At 33.2% G+C, this 21,086-nt stretch overlaps 4 protein-coding genes across 4 annotated transcripts in view; 3 read left to right on the top strand and 1 right to left on the bottom strand.

Moving 5' to 3' along the window:
• The window catches only part of LOC123882959 (pentatricopeptide repeat-containing protein At4g13650-like), a 90,258-nt gene that overhangs the window by 17,351 nt on the left and 51,821 nt on the right, over window positions 1–21,086 (top strand). The gene's annotated exons all lie outside the window — the stretch shown is intronic.
• LOC123882962 (receptor-like protein kinase THESEUS 1) lies at window positions 267–2,751 on the bottom strand. The gene has a single exon (XM_045931635.1). It carries the CDS (start codon window positions 2,211–2,213, stop codon window positions 555–557), a length of 1,659 nt encoding a protein of 552 aa, XP_045787591.1. The 5' UTR covers window positions 2,214–2,751; the 3' UTR covers window positions 267–554.
• LOC123882963 (phytohormone-binding protein CSBP-like) lies at window positions 7,863–8,973 on the top strand. Its single transcript, XM_045931636.1, has 2 exons — window positions 7,863–8,093; window positions 8,557–8,973. The coding sequence occupies exons 1-2, from the start codon at window positions 7,913–7,915 to the stop codon at window positions 8,847–8,849; spliced, it is 474 nt and encodes a 157-aa protein (XP_045787592.1). The 5' UTR covers window positions 7,863–7,912; the 3' UTR covers window positions 8,850–8,973.
• Window positions 9,218–10,270, top strand: LOC123882964 (phytohormone-binding protein). Its single transcript, XM_045931637.1, has 2 exons — window positions 9,218–9,561; window positions 9,750–10,270. Exons 1-2 carry the CDS (start codon window positions 9,381–9,383, stop codon window positions 10,034–10,036), a joined length of 468 nt encoding a protein of 155 aa, XP_045787593.1. The 5' UTR covers window positions 9,218–9,380; the 3' UTR covers window positions 10,037–10,270.

Raw genomic sequence — 21,086 nt, forward strand, 5'->3', positions numbered from 1 at the left:
CTACGTGGCCTCCCAGAAGTAAGACACATCCCACCCAAACCCTAATAAGATGAGTCGCAGTACACCTTAAATTGATCTAAAATATAAGACAAGATCAATACTGGCAATGTGGCAATCCTCCTCTTCAACTCCAGTAAACTTGTCTCAGATTCATCTAACCACACAAAAAGATCTCCACTTACTCGTCAATGTGTACTATTTGACAAACACTCTTCAACCTCTTATATTCTCCTACCAAACTAAGGTAGGAAACTACATATCTAACCTACTGTGTTAGGGATCTTCCACATCAAAACTGCTTCGACTTTAAACGAATCTCTATCTATATTGATCACGTGCCCCAATAATTAAAATTCACAAAAATAGTTCTAAAATGCTTCATAAATATTTGTTACACATTCATATTTTGGTCAAAATTTCAATCCTAAAAGTTTATATATTATATTATATTATAAATAGATAAATAGATTTACTCTAAAAACTTTTTGGTTCCTACAATACAAAACACTTATGAGACCTTTATAATAACCACAAGGAGTCTATGGTTTCAAATTTCAAACAACAGCTTCTATATCATCACTAAATTCAATGTCATTGTCATTCAAAACATGTGAAGCCAACTCAAGATGGAGAGCCTCTTCTAGTTGACATAATACATACCCCATTGATGGTCTGTTAACCCGACGCTCCTCCAAACACTTCCATGCCAACTCTAAAACCTTGTTTAGAGAATCCATATTAACTTTTCCAATCAAATATGGATCTACCATTTCATTGAAAGTACCTTTTTTATGGCAGCTTAATGCCCACAGTGCCAAATTCATCTCCTGTGTCGTACGGGTATCATCTAAAGCAGGCTTCCCACATATAACTTCAATCAACACCACCCCAAATGAGTAAACATCTGATTTCTTAGTGAGATACTTAGTCCAAAAATATTCTGGATCAACATAGCCAAAACTACCCTTTACATTGGTTGTAACATGGCTTTTATCAAGAAGAGGACCCCTTTTTGATATGCCAAAATCAGCAACTTTTGGCACAAACTTTTCATCCAAGAGAATGTTTGTTGTCTTGACATCACAGTGAATTATGCTCTGTTTAGCTCCAGTGTGAAGATATAAAAGCCCCTTTGTAGCCCCTAAACATATCACAAGGCGTTGTTTCCAAGACAGAGGAACAAAGTCCCTCCCATATAAATGACTACTGAGAGATCCATTTGCCATGTAGTTGTACACCACAATCAGTTTAGAGTCTTCATTACAACAACCTACAAGGGAGACAAGGTTTTGATGACGAAGACCATACAACAACTCAATCTCGTTATAGAATTCATCGAGACCTTGTCTAGATTCAGGAATGGCTACTTTTATGGCTACTATTTTCCCATTATCAAGTGTTCCTTTGTACACCTTTCCAAATCCTCCTACTCCAATAAGCAGCTCAGCATCAAAACCATTTGTTGCGTGTTGGATCTCATGTAAAGTAAAATGCCTCAGAAATTCGCAAGCATTTACTGAATTTTTCTTCAACCTGCAGGATTTTAAGTAACAAAATGATAGTCCAAGAAATGCTAGAAATATTACAACAAAGACGCCACATCCAATTATAATGACCAATTTTGATGTCTTGCTTAGTTCTGAAGTTTTTGTTAGAACATTGTTAACTCTGTTTTCTTTTTTTGACGCATCAACTTTGTTAATGAACTTCATTATCTCTATCCCATTCATCGTTGCATTTCGTATACTAGACATTGTAGCAGGACCAACACTTACTGTGAGTGTTTCCTCTGTGTTTTTCAACACAAAGTCTTTGTAATACGGCTCAGCAAGGTCACCAGAAACTCTTAACAGGTCAAGACTTTGAAAAGCAATGTATCCATTCATAAATAGATCCAAAACCATAGAGTTAGTAGAGCTGCTAATCATGTCACAAAAATGCACACGAACAAAGTACAAAAAATTTGGGCTTACACGGAATTCCCAGCTTAAATTGTAACCCCCTGAGAGACTTCCCAAGGATTTAGCAATAATATAAACCATTGGTGGAGCTGTAAATTCTATGAAATCAGGATGCTTGATAGTAGAAATGTTTGTTGAAATATTCATACCAGTGGTGGTGGACTGAAAGTAAGTTTCATCGCTCTCCCAATTCCTACTGAGTGTATCATTTTGAGCACTGATATCTGCGCCTCCCACATTCAATCGATACATTGTTTCAAGGGTGAATTCTGTGAAAGGGGTGAATTCAATCGATACATTTTGAGCACTGATGTTTGTTGAATTTTGAATTTAAATGATGCCTTTTCCAAGAAGAGTTGAGCTGAGTTATAGAGTGGTGAAAGTGTACTGTTGAATTTAGAGGTAACTTCAATTTTTTTGTTGGCTATTATTTGAAGGTTTGAATGTTTAAATTTAAATTCAGGTATGAAAGTTCGACCCTGAAAATTGATATCGTGGGAAGAACCACAAGCGACCAAATAATTATCAATTGGAATGAATGATGAGGAAAATGATTCGTTAGACACCGCGATTAGTAAAAGAATTAGAAAAAAATGTGTATATTTTGGAACTTTTTTTGGCATTACCATGATTGTTCCTTTTATAGAGTATATATTGATGAAATGAAACAAAATAGTTTTGCTAAAACCACAGTAGTAAAGTCTGTAATCTACAATAGCATTGATTGAAAGTTGAAACCCAACTTCTAAGTTATTTAGCTACCAATGCTCTTGTTATATCTAAGCTTTGTTTGAACCTATTCCTTTAATACACTACTAGGAAGATAGATTCAACATTGTTTATTGTTTTAGTAGTACAGCACTAAAAAACATGAAAATATGTTTTAGTAGTAATTGTGGGGTTGTGATTACGCTATAAATCTTGCTATTGTATCTTAAAGTCTCACATCGGTTCTGAGATAACCTTAAAATATCTTTAGTGGGACAATTTTCATTTTATAAGTCGGTTGAATTAACTCAATTCTCAATTCTAAAATGATATCAAAATCTTCTTTCTGATCTGTTGAGTCATCTACTAGAGTTTCGCATCGGTTGAGAAAGTGATAATTGTGACTACAGACAGACTATGTATAGTAGTATTTTGAATTCCAATTCCAATTTTCAAATATTTGGAAGATTTGAAAACCAGTTCAATCCAAAGAAACATTATACACACACACGTTATATATGTCGTACGTTAGAAAATGGGATCCAATTCCACACAAAGTTAGGTTGCTTTCAGTCTTAGTCAGACTTTAATCGTTGTCGAAGCAGCTGGCATGATTTGATATAATCTCTATATTATGTGTAAGATTAACTTCACTAATAACAATTTCTTTAGTACGATTTAAATTCAAATTTTCAGAATTTAAAGTTAAGAAACAAACTTTAGAAAATAAAATTAATAAACTAATAATAATAATAGAAGATTTTTTTTTAATTTTATAAACACGGAGGAAATTTTTTTAATCCAAGTGACACCGTGGGTGTTTGATCTGCAAAATGATAGTTACTGGACAGAACAGTACTAGACAAGTGTTTATGTTACGGGACAACTTGTATTTATGTTACAGGACAACTTTTTGTACTGCACTCTGTTTGATGATCACTGCACAAGACAAGCAATTTTGTACTGTACCTTGTTTGATCTGTTAAGTACATGAACAAAATAATATAAAATTTACTGGAATATCCTTTTATGTGCAATGATTAAACAATTAAATTGATCAAACCGTGAATGAATTGATTATACGGTGTGATGAATTGATCATACGGTGAATTGATCAAATGCTAAATGAATCAAAGAGGAATATAAATGTGTGTGTTGTGATCGTGACATGGATATGAAGACAAAAGATAGTAAACAGGATAAATAATATAAAATTATTGGAAATAGAAAGATGAAAAGCAAAGCATGAAATTAAACAAAAAGTAATCGAAAAGATTACTTGATATAGTGTTGAGGAATACAGCTTTGGCAGAATTACAGCAGAAGCAACTTGGGGAGAATTAGGAGAAAGATGACGCGAGCGAGAAAAGGCCAAGGCTACAAGGATAAAATTCTATTTTTCAATCTGTTATCCGCTGGACAAAATTTTGGGCTAATGCTAAGTGGTCCACCGTAGACAAGTGATCTACCGAATATGAATTTTACGAAATTTACTGTTGGATTTAAAGTTTATATCGTATAGATCATCCATAAATTTTTTAAAATTTTTTGAAAATCATTTGATATATTATTGAGATCCATCAAGATTTACATTATTTAATAAACCGTTAATCTTGATGTGTCTCGATAACATATCAAATGATTTTCAATTTTTCTAAATTTTTCTATGGATGATCTATATGATATAAACTTTCAATCCAACGGTGGATTTTATAAAATTCGTATTCGTTATAATGTTATTCATGACTGGTCCACCATGAACTACTTGATGAAGTGATCCATATTAGAATTTACCCAAAATTTTGTCCCCCTCTGAATTGTTTTTCTTTCCTTTTCATTCAAATAAGTGATTATTCACATAGATTTGTTTTTTCATTTTTGTTTTTTAAGTTTGTCGTCGTCTTGTGTGGCGTTGTGTTTGGCGTCGTCTTGTGCGGCGTTTGTTGGTGGTTCATTTTAGTACGGTATTTCGTTGATTCAAATTGACATATCTACTTCAACTCATTACAGATCTGATGAAGACTTGGACGTCAACGTTGCAGATCGGGGAGTATGAAGATTCTGGTTACTTTTATGTTGTCATATTTGTAGGCACTTTCATGATGCCGTTGTATGCTATTAACCTAGGTGCTGCAAGATTGTTTGTAGATTCACCTTTTTCAGTTTTTAGCAATCTTGAATTTATAATGATCGATGTAACTTCAATTTGAGTGAATGAATCCATATTTTTTAGTCAAAAAAAGGGTCACTTGTGCTGTCCATCAACATTTATTTTGTGCTGTCCTTGATTGTTTTTGACATCAAACGCTGGACAATTATTTTTGTCTTGTCCCTCATTTTTTAGCAAATCAAACGCACCTTATAGATTATTTTACAAAGCAATACTTATATGGGCACAACCATAAATAAGTATTTCTAAGGGCACACTCACATTAAGCTAAAAAAATTAATAGTCATGTTAACATGTGCCCTAAAGACACATGATAAGATATCTCAATATAGCATTGAACTAACACCTTAAATGTTTTTTTAGTCAAGTAGTCTAGTGGTTAGAATTTCACCTTTTAAGGTAAATAAATGAGAGTATAGAGTTCGAACTTGGATCTCTACATATTATATTATATATGTTATTTTTTTTTGTTTACAATAGAGCTTAGATCGTAGGATCGAACCCAGAACCTCTAGCATACTACCCAAACTCCCTGGACTAATGACTTTTATATATGTCATTTCTACTGTTATTTATACAAACTCTAAAAAAAATTTCTCCAAATTAAAACCCACAACTTCTATCTTTGTGAGCATAATTTAGTTGGTAACCATATTGTAAATAATTAATATATTATATACATGGACCGGAGTTCGAACCTTGATACTCCCACGTTAAATGCCAGCGACTAAATTACTTGGAAAAAAAAAAAACACCACTTCTTTTGAAAATGTGAGAAGATCCGAACTCCATATTTTACATCAAACTTTTGATTCCACTACTATTTAGTGGCCCAGAGTTAGTATATATAAGGCTTAATTACTTAAATGGTCCCTTAAAGACATTTTAGGTTTCACAATGGTCCCTTAAAGAAAAAAATGTCCAAATTGGTCCCTTAAAGATTTTTGGCTAAATTGCACTTTTGGCACATTAAGTTTCAGAAAATTGCGATTTTGGTCCCCTATATTTCAAAATAGCACTTTTGCCCCCCTAAGTTTCAGGAAGTTGCAATTTTGACCCCCTATGTTTCAAAATAGCACTTTTGGCCCCCTAAATTTCAAAAAGTTGCGATTTTGACCTCCTATGTTTCAAAATAGCAATTTTGGCCCCCCTATGTTTACCCCTTTTGCAAAATGGAAGTTCAAGACACTTTTCTAAATCAAAATGACATAACAAATCAAGTTATTACATATATGAAGTCATTACATAATTAAAAAGACATAACAAAAAGCACGAAGAGTTTTCAATTTCCATTGTTTCCTATTTTTGGATTTGGAATTAGGTTTTTTTTTTTTACGTATAGTGAAAAATCCTTTTGAATAAACGTCACGAAGTATTTGGTTAATTCTTTAGGATTTGAGATTATATATGTGTGTTAGTGAAAGAATAAATTTAAAGCATGTGACTTCTTCCTTTTATTTTTTTATTCTTTTAATTATAAGATAACAAAAAAATGTTGACGTGGCAGCTGAGTCACTTAAGTGACTTGCCACATCAACTTTGACTCGATCAAAATTGACCTTTTGCAAAAGGGGTAGAGATAGGGGCCAAAAGTGCTATTTTGAAACATAGGTGGCCAAAATCGCAACTACTGAAACTTAGGGGGCCAAAATTGCTATTTTGAAACATAGGGGGCCAAAATCGCAACTTTTTGAAACTTAGGGGGCTAGAAGTGCTATTTTGTAACATAAGGGGTCAAAATTGCAAGTTTCTGAAACTTAGGGGGCCAAAAATGCAATTTAGCCAAGATTTTTCTGTTAGTTATTTTGGTCCTTTCCGTTAATTTTTTCAAAAAAACGTTAGTTTTCCATGGATCCACTGTTACTAATGGTGTACCACCAACATTCAATTTTGTTTTCCTTCTTCATCTTCTCCTTCATTTGTTCTTCATCTTCATGAACATTTACATAAACTTCAACAAAAAAATTCAAAATCTTTAAACAAACTCAAAATAGACACTTCAACCTAGAGAATTAAAATCCAAAACCACATAAATTAAACAAATACATGTCCAGAAATCCAGAAAAGAAAGAAGAAAAATAAAACAGTTAGGGAAGAAAAAATCCAGAAAAAAAAAAAAAACTAGATTAAATCCAAATCAAACAACAAATCCATTATGATCTGTAAACAAAAATATCACAAAAATAAAGTTCAAATCTCAAATCTCAAAACCCACTAGAAAAAGAAAACCTTCAATCCAAGAACATATCAGATCTAGTGGATCACATAACATATCGCAATGAAACCATGAGAGAGAGAACGACGATGGAGTGGAGGTTGCGTGCGGCTGTCGACAGAGATGGAGGTAGCGGAGGGGGAGCGGCTCGGTGGTGTGCAGTGGTGGTTGATGATGATTTGCAAAGAGAGATGAAGATGCTTGTTCCTGCATTTTTTTCCTTTTTCTACTTTTCCTATTTGTTCTATTTCTTTGTTGTGTTATGTGTTGGTTATTTTGGTGAGAGTGTGAGTTTGTTGGTGATTTTATGAAGATGTTGTTGTAATTTATGATGATGTTGATGAATATTTTCAAGGAATATTTTTTATTGAGATTTTTAAATTTTTTGGGTTAAATTTTTTTTTTTCTTCTGGATTTTATTTTGGAGTTTATGAGTTTTGTTTGAAGGTGTGATGAAGATGATGATGAATCTGGAAAAGAAGTTAGGGATGATGATGAAGGAATAGAAAATAAAATTAGTTGATAATGGTATACTATTAGATAGAGTGGTCATTCACAATCTAATGGCTATTTTTTTTCAATAAGATCAAACGACTTAAATTAAAACATTTAGTGAGATCTATGGTGGATCACATACAATATTGGTCCACCTAATACATTTGGTGTTAAAAACTAACGGAAAGGACCAAAATGACTAACGAAAATATCTTTAAGGGACCAATCCGATCCTTTTTTTTTTTAAGGGACCATTGTGAAACCTAAAATGTCTTTAAGGGACCATTTAAGTAATTAAGCCTATATATAACCTTTGGTTTGTTTTGTTTTCCAATTAATTAAGTCAAAGTGTGAACAGTTATCATGACAAAGGAATTCAATCAGCAAGCAGAGGTCTGTTTGGGGTTAGAAACTTTGTGGCAAGCTCTGTCCAAGGATTTGATTGTAACAATTCCAAAGATTATACCAAACATTGTGAAAGATGTCAAATTAATTGAAGGAAATGGAGGAATTGGTACCATCTTTCATTTTACTTTCTTCTCAGGTTAGTGTTGCATTTTTTTTTTTTAATTATTACAAAGTTTCAAGTTCTTTCTAATTCAATTTTTGCTATAACATATTTTGATTTATCAATTTAAGCTTAATTTTCAAGCATGGTCGGTTTAAAATGTTGGGATTGGATTTCACTTGACGCAGTTACAACTCTCAACCGTCTAGTCTAACTCTGACTCTGAATAGACGGTTGAATTGTTTTCCTGTGTAAGTGATCTAGACCGTTCCGATATCAAATCAACAGTCCAAATACCGCCTGAAACTGCATGAATAGCATACAGCAGACAATCCTAGTCCATATCAGGAATTTATACTATCAACAAATCACAACAAATCATGTCGTATGACTTTAGAAAATGAAAGTCAATGTTTCTAATAATTTGACGGTTATAATTGATTACAAGGTGTAAATAGTATGAAATCAATATTGCTAACTATAGGGAGTTGAATCTTAGGTGTAACCCCGGTAAGTTACCAGAAGGAGAAGATCATAGAGCTTGATGAGTCTTGTAATGAAATTGGATTGCAAGTGGTTGAAGGAGGATATTTGAATAAAGGTTTTTCATACTACAAAACAAGTTTCAAGCTATCTGCTGTAGGAGAGGATAAGACTTTGGTTAATGTGAAGATTTCTTATGATTATGAGTTGGAAATTGAAGAAAGTAGCATTCCAATGAAAACATTAGAATCTGCTTTACACTTTCTTAGATGCTTAGAAAAGTATGTGTTGAATGATGCTTCAGAATAATTTTATTGTATCTGTTGTTATTGTCTTCAAGAATGTTTGAAATGGTACCTTTTAGTGCCAAAATAAAAAGAATAATAGAATTTCTGTTTTTTTATTTTTATTTTATTTTTATATGTAAACAATCATGTTGTCATTATATATTTGGATGCAACTTTGCTCTGCAATATGCCAATAATCTAAAAATTCATCCAAATCTTATCTTTGTATAAGTTTATTAATATGGCTAGTTGGCCTCTATCGGAAACAAGAATCAACTACGCACTCTATTGTTTTTATTCCACCAAAGTTATCTTTTTTTTTTTTATGGTATCAAATCCTGACAATATATCTACATCTACCTTTTATAAAACTATATACAATTTTTATGTAAGGAATCAAAATCCAAAAAAGCATATTTCATGCTTGTAAGTCAATGACATAGTGAAAGATGCCGTTTCGTGTTCTCAATTTTAAAAGACTTACTATATTCTCTAGTTCATATATATATATATATATATGATGAAACTTAGTTGAACCACACATTAAAGAGCCATGGTTAAGGAATTTAAAACCCAAACAACACTCAATGTAGGGTTGGAGACCCTCTGGGCAGCTCAGTCTAAAGATTTCATTCTCATTGCTCCAAAAGTTCTACCAAATATTGTGAAAGATGTGCAAGTAATTGAAGGGGATGGAGGGGTTGGTACAGTCCTCATCTTTAATTTTTTGCCCGGTAAGTGACTTTTCTCTCTTTCAGGCATGACCCTCGACGGTTTGAGACTACATCGGCCGTTTTTACTGCGATTCTTTGCAATATATAAATATCGCGATTCTTATTTCAACTTCTATTTCAAGCCTTGGATGTTATTACAATTTAATATTGTGAATTAATCAAATTCTTATGGAAATGAATAATCTCAGGTATATCCCCAGTAAATTATCAGAGGGAGGTGATAACTGAGTTTGATGAGATATCCCATGAAATTGGGCTTCAAGTGGTTGAAGGAGGCTATCTAAATCAAGGTTTGTCATACTACAAGACAACTTTTCAATTTTCAGCAATAACAGAGAACAAGACTTTAGTCAACGTCAAGATCTCTTATGATCATGAATCCGACATAGATGAAAAAGTCAAACCTACAAAGACATCACAGTCCACTCTATTCTATCTTGGCCGCCTAGAAAACTATCTCTTGAATGATGCTTGAAGATAATATTTCACATACATATCTTTGGTGTTAAAAATTATTTTTCTTTTTTGTTAAGTAGCCTAGCTAGTTGTCAGCATTTCTGTTCGGATTCAAATTTCAATTTCTGTATACGTCTCTACTTTCTACTCTACTAATTGAGTTATGTTTATAGAGATGTGTTGAAAATGTTTCATATTTATTAAACATCAAGATATAAGAAAAATAACAACACCTATATTAGCTCATTGATATGAAAATCAAGTTGCTAGTTCCTAGACATTGATATGATCCAATTGTAGGATACATTTAGTTTATATGGATTTGTCAAGTAATTTAATAGTTAGAAATTTCATCTTAAAAGTGAATAAGTGTCCTGTTGGATATGCCTTGAAATCTCAGTTACAAGAAGTCAGAAAAATCTTTGTTGAATCTTTTTGCATCTTTGATGTTTTGAAGATTTTTTGGGAAAAAATATATTTTCTTGGAAGATACTCTGACTTGGATTTGTTTTATTTTAAAACAGATTTGTTACTAATTTTTTGGCATATATTTTTCTATAAATAGGGAGTGCTTTATTCATAGAAAAATTGAGAAAGAGAGTAGAGATGTAGAGGCAAGGATTAGGGTTTGCCACCACACAAGGGCTAGAGTCTTAGAGAGGAAAAAGGGTTTTTTCTCTTGGTACAACTCTAGGGTGGGCGAACTATCTTTGTGGTACATCTTGGGAAACACTTATCAAATTGAGTCTCTTGGCCACAGAAAGAGATTCGGGTTTTGGGTAGAATTAGGATTAATTCTTGTAACCCAATTTGGGAATTTCTTGTAAAGTTACTAATTGATATAGTGGAACGGAGGGGATGCTCTCTCCCCCAGACTAGGTCATTATTGGACCGAACTGGGTAAACAAATTATCGTGTTCTTTCTTCTCCTTTATCTCGTTTATCGGTTGTTATTATTATTGCTTATTCCGCCTAATTATATGGTTGCCGTTCTATTGCTCCACACATCAAGTTTTCATTGGTGTGATTTTAAGACGAATTCACAACAATTGGCGCCCACCGTGGGGCAATTGGAACAATTTGAAGTGAGCACCATGGGTTCTAAGTCGGATATCGAGGGACTTTCCGAAAGCAATTTGGAATTGTGGAAAGTGAAGATGGAAGCAATTTTAATGTTCGGGATGACGGGTAAAACATGGAGTGTTGTTATCCGGTGCCTCGAAGATAAAAGGTTAATGGAGATGGCGAAGAAGGTCGTCCTGGAGAGGCGGTGGTAATAATACTCGAGTTACTTCTGATACAACAACTTTATTATGTGGAGGTTCTAGTGGAAGTTGAGATTCAATGGAGTGTTGAGTCATGGACGTTGGATGCTCCTTTCACATGTGTTCAAAGAATGAATACTTTGAGACTCTAGAGTTAGTTCAAGGTGGAGTTGTTCATCTTGAAAACGGAAAGTTTGAAGGTTCAAGGTATGGGTTCAGTTTGTCTTACGAAGTTTGACAATCGTGAGTAGACAATCAACATTAGCTCTTGGCTATCTAATCGGAGATAGGGAGGAGAGTGGTATTGTTGAACCAAAGGGGATGACCATGGAGACCTTGTGGGTTATGTTTCAATTGTGGCTGAAGAAGTGCAAGACCTTGAGATGATCTTCAGGGAGGCAATTAAAAGCAACAGGTGATCAGACTTGGTAACTTGTGAGACTGTTGGAGGTAGTTGGATACAAGGAGAGTTTGATGTTGCAGCTTGTGGAACCACTTAAAATTCCAAGGTTGGTTTGGAGCCAAGCAAAACTTCGAGAGTACGGAAGGCATTCCGGGGTCGAAGTGTGGTGAAGGCTTGTAGGGCTATCGCAAAATCCCAAGGATAGTCAGAGGCAAGCGATTCTTCAGGAGGACGGAAAAGGCACAATCCGGGGGCTGAAGAGGGATGGTGGAGCTTGTTGAGCTATCTAAAATTCCGATGATAGTTGGGAGCAAGCGTTTCTTTAGGGAGGTACGAAGTTGACCACTTCGGAGTCTGAAGAGGGTGCGGTGAATCTTGTGGGGCTACCTAAAATCCTATGGTAGTGGGATGCAAGATCTTCATGAGAGCGGAAGGCATTCCGAGGATGAAGAGGGAGGTACGATCCGGTGATCTTGAATAGAGGTTCAAGATGGAGAGAGCAGCACGGTGGTTGATGGGATCACCATTGATTTAAAGGCAAGGTGGAGAATTGTTGGATATGCCTTGAAATCTCAGTTACAAGAAGTCAGAAAAATCTTTGTTGAATCTTTTTGCATCTTTGATGTTTTGAAGATTTTTTGGGAAAAAATATATTTTCTTGGAAGATACTCTGACTTGGATTTGTTTTATTTTAAAACAGATTTGTTACTAATTTTTTGGCATATATTTTTCTATAAATAGGGAGTGCTTTATTCATAGAAAAATTGAGAAAGAGAGTAGAGATGTAGAGACAAGGATTAGGGTTTGCCACCACACAAGGGCTAGAGTCTTAGAGAGGAAAAATGGTTTTTTTTTCTCTTGGTACAACTCTAGGGTGGGCGAACTATCTTTGTGGTACACCTTGGGAAACACTTATCAAATTGAGTCTCTTGGCCACGGGAAGAGATTTGGGTTTTGGGTAGAATTAGGATTAATTCTTGTAACCCAATTTGGGAATTTCTTGTAAAGTTACTCATTGATATAGTGGAACGGAGGGGCTACTCTCTCCCCCAGACTAGGTCATTATTGGACCGAACTGGGTAAACAAATTATCGTGTTCTTTCTTCTCCTTTATCTCGTTTATCGGTTGTTATTATTATTGCTTATTCCGCTTAATTATATGGTTGTCGTTCTATTGCTCCACACATCAAGTTTTCATTGGTGTGATTTTAAGACGAATTCACAACTTGTCCATATTCCAACTCCGACTCCTGTATATATAGTACGATGTCTTTACTAACTGAACTGTTAAGAAGATCCACATCGTTTGCAAGACAGCCTGAATATGTGTTTATAAAGTAGAGACAATCCGCGCCCAAGCCGGTTTTGTAGGGTTAAGTTAGGTCCAACTCTCAATTCTAAGATAGTATCAAAGCCTCCTCCACGATTCGCTTGGCCGCCTGCCATCAGGTTTCTGATCGAGTCATTCACCATTTATATCCGTGCAACAAGCCCAACAATGTTGAGCGCGAAAGAGTGTGTTAAGAAGTCTCAGATAGGTTGCCAGATGACATGAATATATGTTTATAAAGCAGAGGTAATTCTGACCTTACAAGCCGATTTTGTTAAGATAAATTATGCTCAATACTCAATTCTAACATGAACAAAACTCTTAGGGACAATTTCTGTTTTTGACAGGAGGGACAATTTCTATGGATCATTTTATTGACTCTTTTAAGTAATGAGAATATTATTGAGAGATAATGGAATAAACAGTGAAAGATGCGTCTTTATGAAAGCAAATGACGCAAGCAAACTTCCTTTGATGAAGAAAGGGCAAGGTAATTAAAACCGGACCGGATTGGCCGGTTCAATCGGTCCGGCCAGGAACCTGTAACATAAATGGCTCTCGGTTGATTACCAAAATCGCTAAGTATAAGAACCGGACAAAAAAAGATAAATCAGAGAAAACTGGCCAAAAACCGGTGAACCGGTGGTTCTCGCAGTTGAACCACTAAATTTTTGTTTAAAAAAAAAGGAGTTTAACAGTTTTTTTTAACATAATAAACGAGCGCTCAAGTTGAATGAAATACTCAAACCTCTGGACATTTATAGGATGGTTACCATGTTTGCTCAAAATCTGTCCGATGTGGAACTTTGGCATAAGATATAATAGTAGAGGGATATGGTGATTCAAAACTAACAATTGACTCTACTGTGAAATACCTGCAACTTGCTAATAGCCTTTTTTCACAAGCTGAAGTATTTCATTTATGATTTTCATAGACAACTTGTAAATGGATTTCAATCTCTAACTACAGAGTTATGAGATCACATTCCTGTCATTACTTTTTTTTTTTTTTTTTTATAATACTCCTTCCATTCTCTTACACTTCCATGAATATTTGCTTTGTTATATTGCTTCATGTGTTCATGTATATACCGTTATTGTTTTCTTTAAAAAAAAAGAAGATAAATAAATAAATTATATATTAATTCATATGTAATTACTAATTTTTAAAAAGTATGAGAATCGTTGAATGGATTTAATTAGTAGTGTACGTAAAATATGAACATTATATTTTTTTCTTGTGTATTACAGTATTTCTTTAAATAATTATAAAAATAGATATTTAATTAAAAATGGTTCGACCCGATTGAATTCCGGTCCGACTTGTTGAACCTTAAATCGATAAACAGTCCGGTTTAATCTTCGGTCTTGTTTTTTGGTGTAATCCGGATTGATTACCTTGATCAACACACATAATAAAAAAAATCAACACTTAAGGTCTATTTGGTTCCGGAGTTTTGGATGGGAGGGAAGGTGAGGAAATATTTTAAGTTTTTTGTGTTTGGTTCAATTTTTTTTTTTTTGGAGGGGAGGGGAGAGGAGAGGAGAGGAGCAAAATCCCTCGTAAACTCAATTTTTGCTTCCCCACAAATTGGGGGATTTGGAGGGGAGGGGAGGTGAGGCAATATATTTTATTAAAATTTGAATTATATTGACATAATTACCCTCATATTTATTTTAAAATACCAAAATCATCCTTACTTACAAATTTCTTATTTGAGGAATGCTAATTTCACACCCTTTAACACACTCTTTTAGACGCACCTACACATTTGAAGTCATGTCATCACTTATTTTAATCTTTTTTCTCGGCTACCAGTATCAATATCAAGGCCAAACTTCTTTTTATTTTATTTTTAGATTTAACTATTCATCTTCTGGGTCTCGCAAGTTTCTTCACCGTTCACTGGACTCTCTGTCAAATTCTCACAAGTTACAAGCAAGTTAACTACGATCAAACATGATCTATCAATCTATTGGAATTTGATTTAAGGATGCCACTTTACAGAATTTGAAACAAGCCCACTGCAAAAAATTCCAAACAAACCCATCGAACAGTCCAGCATAAGAGTTTTGGATAGGGGTGTGCAAAATATCCAAGTATCTTTAACCAAATCATATCCAAAATTAATAACCAAATCCATTTTAAAAAAAAATCACACCAATCCAATACAAAAAAACTAATTCTAAACCATATCCAATTTTTTATAATTGGTTTCTAAATTGAGGCCCAATAAGAAAAAAGCCCAATAGATTTTTTTGTTAAAAAAACCAATTTTCCAAATTCAATTAATTATATAATTTAATAAATAAATAATTAATAAGGTGGTGGAGGGAATTGGTTAACGTGGCGGTCAACGCCGGACCACCGGCGGCGGACAACGATTTTCCGACGCTCCGGCGGCCGGTGCGGTGGTTGGCTGCGGCGCTCCGGCGGCCGGCCACCGTCACCCACCCTTTAATATTTAATTATTTTTTATTTAACAAAATTTATTTTGATGGTTTTATTATTTAAAAAAATCTATATTTTAATTATTTTGGGCTTAAAAAAATCTGATTTTTTGGGCTTAGTTTGAAATATGTTTGGGCTTAGAAAAAAAACTTTTTATGAATTGATTATAAACCAATAATTCATAAAATTAAAGAAAAATTATGTTTTTTTTATAAACAATAATTATTAAATATGTTCTTTTAATCAATTAAACAAAAAAAATTGGCTTAATTATTGTAAAAAAAAAAGTTTAAATATATAGGAATTAAAAGTTATAATAATGCATTTTTAAAAAAAATAAAAAATAAAATAAAATTTAAGATGAACCGGTTATAAATAAGTAACCTATTTTTTTATTATAAACCGGTTATAAATTGGTTCCGAACCGATTATAAACCATATCCAAATTAGTTTTGCAAAATAACTAATTTTTCATTAAAATGGTTTTGGATCTAAACCAAAACCATAAATATGGTTTGGTGTGGTGTGGTTTTTAAACCATGCACACCCCTCAAAGCTGATTCGGAATTTCAGTAGTTCAAGGCATAACTTGTCTAATATTCGCCGGGAGTTGCCTCCCAGAAATATAATATAGCCCTCTCACCTCTTATGTCAATCCCACAAGCCTCTTATCTATTCTCAATTGGATCTTGTCATCAAAATCGAAAAATGTTTAGTGTTCAAAGTTGAGAGTACCGCTTGCAGTTAATTCTTACAATCAAAGATTGGGAATTGATGGTGCGTTTGGTATCTTGTTTGTCTTATAATTTACAAATAAAGAAGTGCACGTCTCTATATTAATTAACTGACGTGCCTAATAAAGTCGTGTTAGTGTAGATCCATACAAGTATTTAGTGGATTGCATTCACACTTATAATGGTAAACATGTGACGATTATAAGGATTTATTATTTTTTAATATTGATCGTCAGTGTTTGATCATTGTCATGAAATACCACTAGCAATTGATGTTATTTTTTAAGGGCTTGACATCAATGGTGCATTATGTATTTTGGTGAGTAATTTTTTAGTTCTCTATAAACTAATATAGTTTATGTATTTGCAAAATCATGTTAGAATTTTATTCTAGCTCTTAGAAATAAAGGAAGAACATTGTGTTCTTGGATCTAAACTTATGTCAAGATGGAAAAACTCAAATTCTCTCACTATTCGGTAACTTTAAAGTGAGACTCAAGTATAAAAGGCGAGTATACTCCGAATGACATAGGTCATGATCATAAAGTTTTGAATTCCAGAGACATTTGAGGTATTATTTAAGATGACATAATTTTTTGTCATGTTTTCTTTGCTTAAATTACAATGCTTCTAAAGCAATAAAGCGAAAAATAAGCTCTCGTCGGAGAGATAATATTTCATTCGGACTATTAAGCAAAGAAAATCTCAAGAGCACATTAGGTAACTATTTAATCTTGATAAAGTGATATAATTTTGACAATCAAGTTACTTTGTCGAAAATTTAGCATATAATGTTCTATTTGCACAATTAGTCTTATAACTATTAAAGTTAGAAATGATTCTTTAATAGAATCATTTCATAAAGTGTGCAATAAAGAAACAGTTGAAGCAAGAGAAAATAAAATAGTGCTCATTATGTAAATACCTCAAAGGATAAAGGCAAATAAAGAATAATAAGAAAATTTGATCTAAACTGACAAATTTCCAATGATGTTGAAAGACACATCAATCTGGCGGGGAAATAAGTCGGTGAAGATTGATGGTTTTTCAACTTTTTCTTAGATTGTTGTTATTAACTTATATTTGTATTTAAAAGACAATTTGGTGAATCATTATGTGAATTAAGTTTAGTTTTATTGTTATAAATTCTTTAATATTATTTTTAATCGATGGATTCAGTTTGTCTTTTAAATACAAATATTATTATAGTCAATTCAGTTATGACTTGTGACAATCTATAACTGTTTAAAATTTTGAGAAATATAAACTTCGGTCCCATGTTAATGAACATTATGAGACGAAAATTGCAAAGTCTCTTGAAGATATTGAGTTTGGGGGAGAGATATGGTAAAAGAAAAAAATTGAGTGAGAAAGAATTGGTTCTAAATCAATTCATATAGCTACTATTTATATAGTAAATTTGGATCCTCATAAGGATATTAGTGTTCTTTCTCTCAATTAAGTTAAGAGATTAATTCATAAAGATCAAACTCAATACCTTCAAGAATTAAAGTATGAAGTGTCATAAAGTATTGACTGAAAAGAGAATTCATATTCGTTTTGTTTTGAAAACTCTATTAGGACAATCACGACACTTGTTACTTATTATAGTTTTTAGAGCTAAATAAGATGGATATCAAGATAGTGTTTCTTAATGACAATATTAAGAAACACAATAAAGTGCAATCAGATGAAACTTATGTCAATAGACACAAAGTAGATAATGTGCAAACAAAAGAAATCCATTTATTTGTTAAGAAAGTTGTCTCATTATTGATACCACAAAAGTCTCATAAGGTGATTGTCTCATTTGATTTTGAGATGTATATTATGGAGAATTGTGGATTATACAGGTTCAGTGGGAGTATGTTTATATTCTAAAGTTAATGTGTTGAATTTATTTTATTTAGTCAATAATGATATATGATTGTTGTGCAAAATCAAGAAATCACTAACAAAAGTTTAGTGACGAAAGATCTTGGGCACATCTCTTTTGTATTAGGCATTTCGATACTTAGAAATCATTCTCAATGTATCATTCGGGTATAACAAAAGAGTCGTATCAATAAAGTTAAAAATAAATTCGACATGAAAGTCAATAAACTAAGGAATTGCCTTAATTATAAAGGGAGACTATCTAGTCTCAATCATTGTTCAAAAGAAAAAAATCTGGAAATTTAGAAAATAAAGTATTTTCATATATGCTTCAGCTTTGAGAAACTTATGTACGATCTTACTTATACGCATCCGGAAATAGTGTATATAATAAGATCATTTGGTAGATACTTGAGCAATTCAAAATTTGAATTGTTAAAATGAGGTAACCATAAAGATTGTTGTAGAGAACAATAATTTGTGCTCACATATCGGAGATCTAACAATTTGGAGATCATCAAGATGTTTTAATCTGATCCTTTTGGATGTCTATATATAATGGACATTTTAACTCAAAAACTGACTGTAAGTATTTATGTCACTTGGTTGCATAAAGTAAAAGTTTTTGAAAGACAACTCAAGTTATATTGTGTCATAAGTCAGTCGGATAATGTTTCAACAACTATTTTATAAAGTTTGTCGACTTATTAGTTGTTGTTGGGTGATAGAACATATAGAGATAAAGTTTATGCTAGCTGACTCACTAATCAAAGATGTGACACCTAAGGTCTTTCATATTATTTTTGTCACTAAGGATGTCTTGGGTTAGTGGGAGTCTTTAATTTGTTGTGTTCTAACTTTGGTTTTAATACTGATACAGATTTTGTTCAAGTTTTCTGCAGAAATAAAGTTTGAGGTTATTATTATTATAACCGATTCTGTATCTTTTGTGCAAATATTGAATTTGCAAACTTCAGTTTGATCTCACTAAAGTTTTCAGTTGGACCAGTTGGAAATAGGCATGATATAGAGATCATATTGCATGAAATTTCCATGCCACTCATCCATATCAGATCTATGTCGTCAAGTACATTGATGTGGTGGCCGTCGGGTTTACGTTACGTTATACATCAGTGACGACAGCCGCGGTGGTCCCATTATTGATATATGAGATGGACCAGATTGTAAGGCTGAAATCTAAAGATAAATAGCATTCGGATGCGCGCCTAAGGAATAATGATATAATTATTACGATATGTAGCCCAAGTGGGAGATTGTTGGAATATTTTATGATATTCCAATAATTTTATGTGGGCAAATATCTTTATATAATTATATTAGCTATTTATCAATTGGGAGCCTTAATTGATTAAGTGATCAAATAAAGTTAAAAGACTAATTAGATTTCTATTTAGAATTAATTAAGTAATTAATTAATTGGATATGGGCTCAATATGAGTGGATGTCAGAATGACCCATTTCGGAATAATGGGAACCCTAATCGGCCATCACACTATATATAGGCTATGGTCCCCAATATACCGGACACATTGCATATCGACTCTTCTCCCCATCTGAAGAGTTCTAAGGGCATAAGGAGTCTGGTTGAGGAAGAACCATACAAGCCAACGGATGCTCGTCATCTGTCTCTCTCTTTGTGTTTCAGATACTCTGCGGTTAGTTCATCTGATGGATTCGTCATCCAGGTATTCCTAATACTAATTCTTGATAAATCAACATGTCGTAGATCCTGTTTTATATACATGTTCATGTTTATTAAGCTTCTGCACTAAAGTAAGATTATGATTTTAATCTTTGTTATTGAGAGCATGTATATTATTAATATTAAATTAATTCCAACAAGTGGTATCAGAGCGGATGTTCGTGTTTGGTTTATTGCGATTGGTTACGGTTTGTTTGTGTGTTTGTTCATAGCCAGTTCTTAGTTCTTCGCCTTTTGCATGAATATTCTTTTAAATTATTTTAAGGGACTTCGGTTGTTATCCCCAAATCTCGTGAACCATAAATTATTTTATTTATAAGTTAAAAAGAATATGATTTCATGTATTTAGTGTGTATGGCGTATGACAAAATCTGAATTGCACTAAATTAGCAAATTATCTTGGTTGCAATTGTCCATTCAAGTATGATCTCAAGTTTTGTCCATTCATGTTTAATCGGGAATTGCAACGCATGCGTTATCTACTTTCATGGTATCCAGTTTTTTATATAATTTATATGTATATAGCCATAATTGGTATTTAAAACCTCAAGATTAGTCCTTTTTGGCAATATATTTGTTATACCTACGTGACTCTAAGGATAGTTTGGATATTGTAAGTGATATAAGTTTGTTTCTTGATTAACTTGAAACGTGGCTAATTTGGAGAACTGAGTATTTTCTTAGAAATGATTGAAGAACTGAGTAATCTGTCGAGACAACAATTGAGAAGAGAAATGGTTGATTTTTTTTCCTCTGTTTTTTTATTTATTATTCTTTCTCTCATGTGATGATGGGAACTATTGAATAGAGGAGTTACTCCGTTAAGCAGAGAAGTTGTTTGATGAAATGCTTCAAAGAGGGATGAAACCTATTGTCATTACATTGATAACAGAGAAAGAGGGATGAAACCTAGTCCTTCAGTTCAGACCAAGCTTTTCTACTCGTTTGAATCCTATAGCTTGTCTCTGATGTGTGGAGAATTGAGTATGGCGAGGGAAGCAGGTCGTATCGGTTTTGGATTGGTTGCTTCCTGGTGTAGGAGTTTACTGTCCAGAATTTCATAATTGTTTTGTGTAATAGCAGTACAATTTCTACTACCTGTAGTATCAATGCAGTTGTACGGTTGTAACATGAGATTGAAAGGTAGAAGGAAAAATGATTCATTATTCTCAATTGTTGTGTGGTACATAGTTCACATATATAGGCATATGAAAGGGTAAAGTAGCTATTACAAGATACATTGACTAGTAATTTGTGTACTAAGTAACAGTTAAGCTAGTGTTAGGA

The sequence above is a fragment of the Trifolium pratense genome, linkage group LG5 (genome assembly GCF_020283565.1).
Source record: "Trifolium pratense cultivar HEN17-A07 linkage group LG5, ARS_RC_1.1, whole genome shotgun sequence".
NCBI classification, from domain to species: Eukaryota; Viridiplantae; Streptophyta; class Magnoliopsida; order Fabales; family Fabaceae; genus Trifolium; species Trifolium pratense.

Excerpts from the sequence above, each read along its gene's own strand:
- LOC123882963 (XM_045931636.1), top strand. The coding sequence starts at position 7,913 with ATGACAAAGGAATTCAATCAGCAAGCAGAGGTCTGTTTGGGGTTAGAA. Across the intron at positions 8,094-8,556 it reads TCATTTTACTTTCTTCTCAG|GTGTAACCCCGGTAAGTTAC; the intron begins GTTAGTGTTGCA and ends GTTGAATCTTAG.
- LOC123882964 (XM_045931637.1), top strand. The coding sequence starts at position 9,381 with ATGGTTAAGGAATTTAAAACCCAAACAACACTCAATGTAGGGTTGGAG. Across the intron at positions 9,562-9,749 it reads CATCTTTAATTTTTTGCCCG|GTATATCCCCAGTAAATTAT; the intron begins GTAAGTGACTTT and ends GAATAATCTCAG.
- LOC123882962 (XM_045931635.1), bottom strand. The coding sequence starts at position 2,213 with ATGTATCGATTGAATGTGGGAGGCGCAGATATCAGTGCTCAAAATGAT.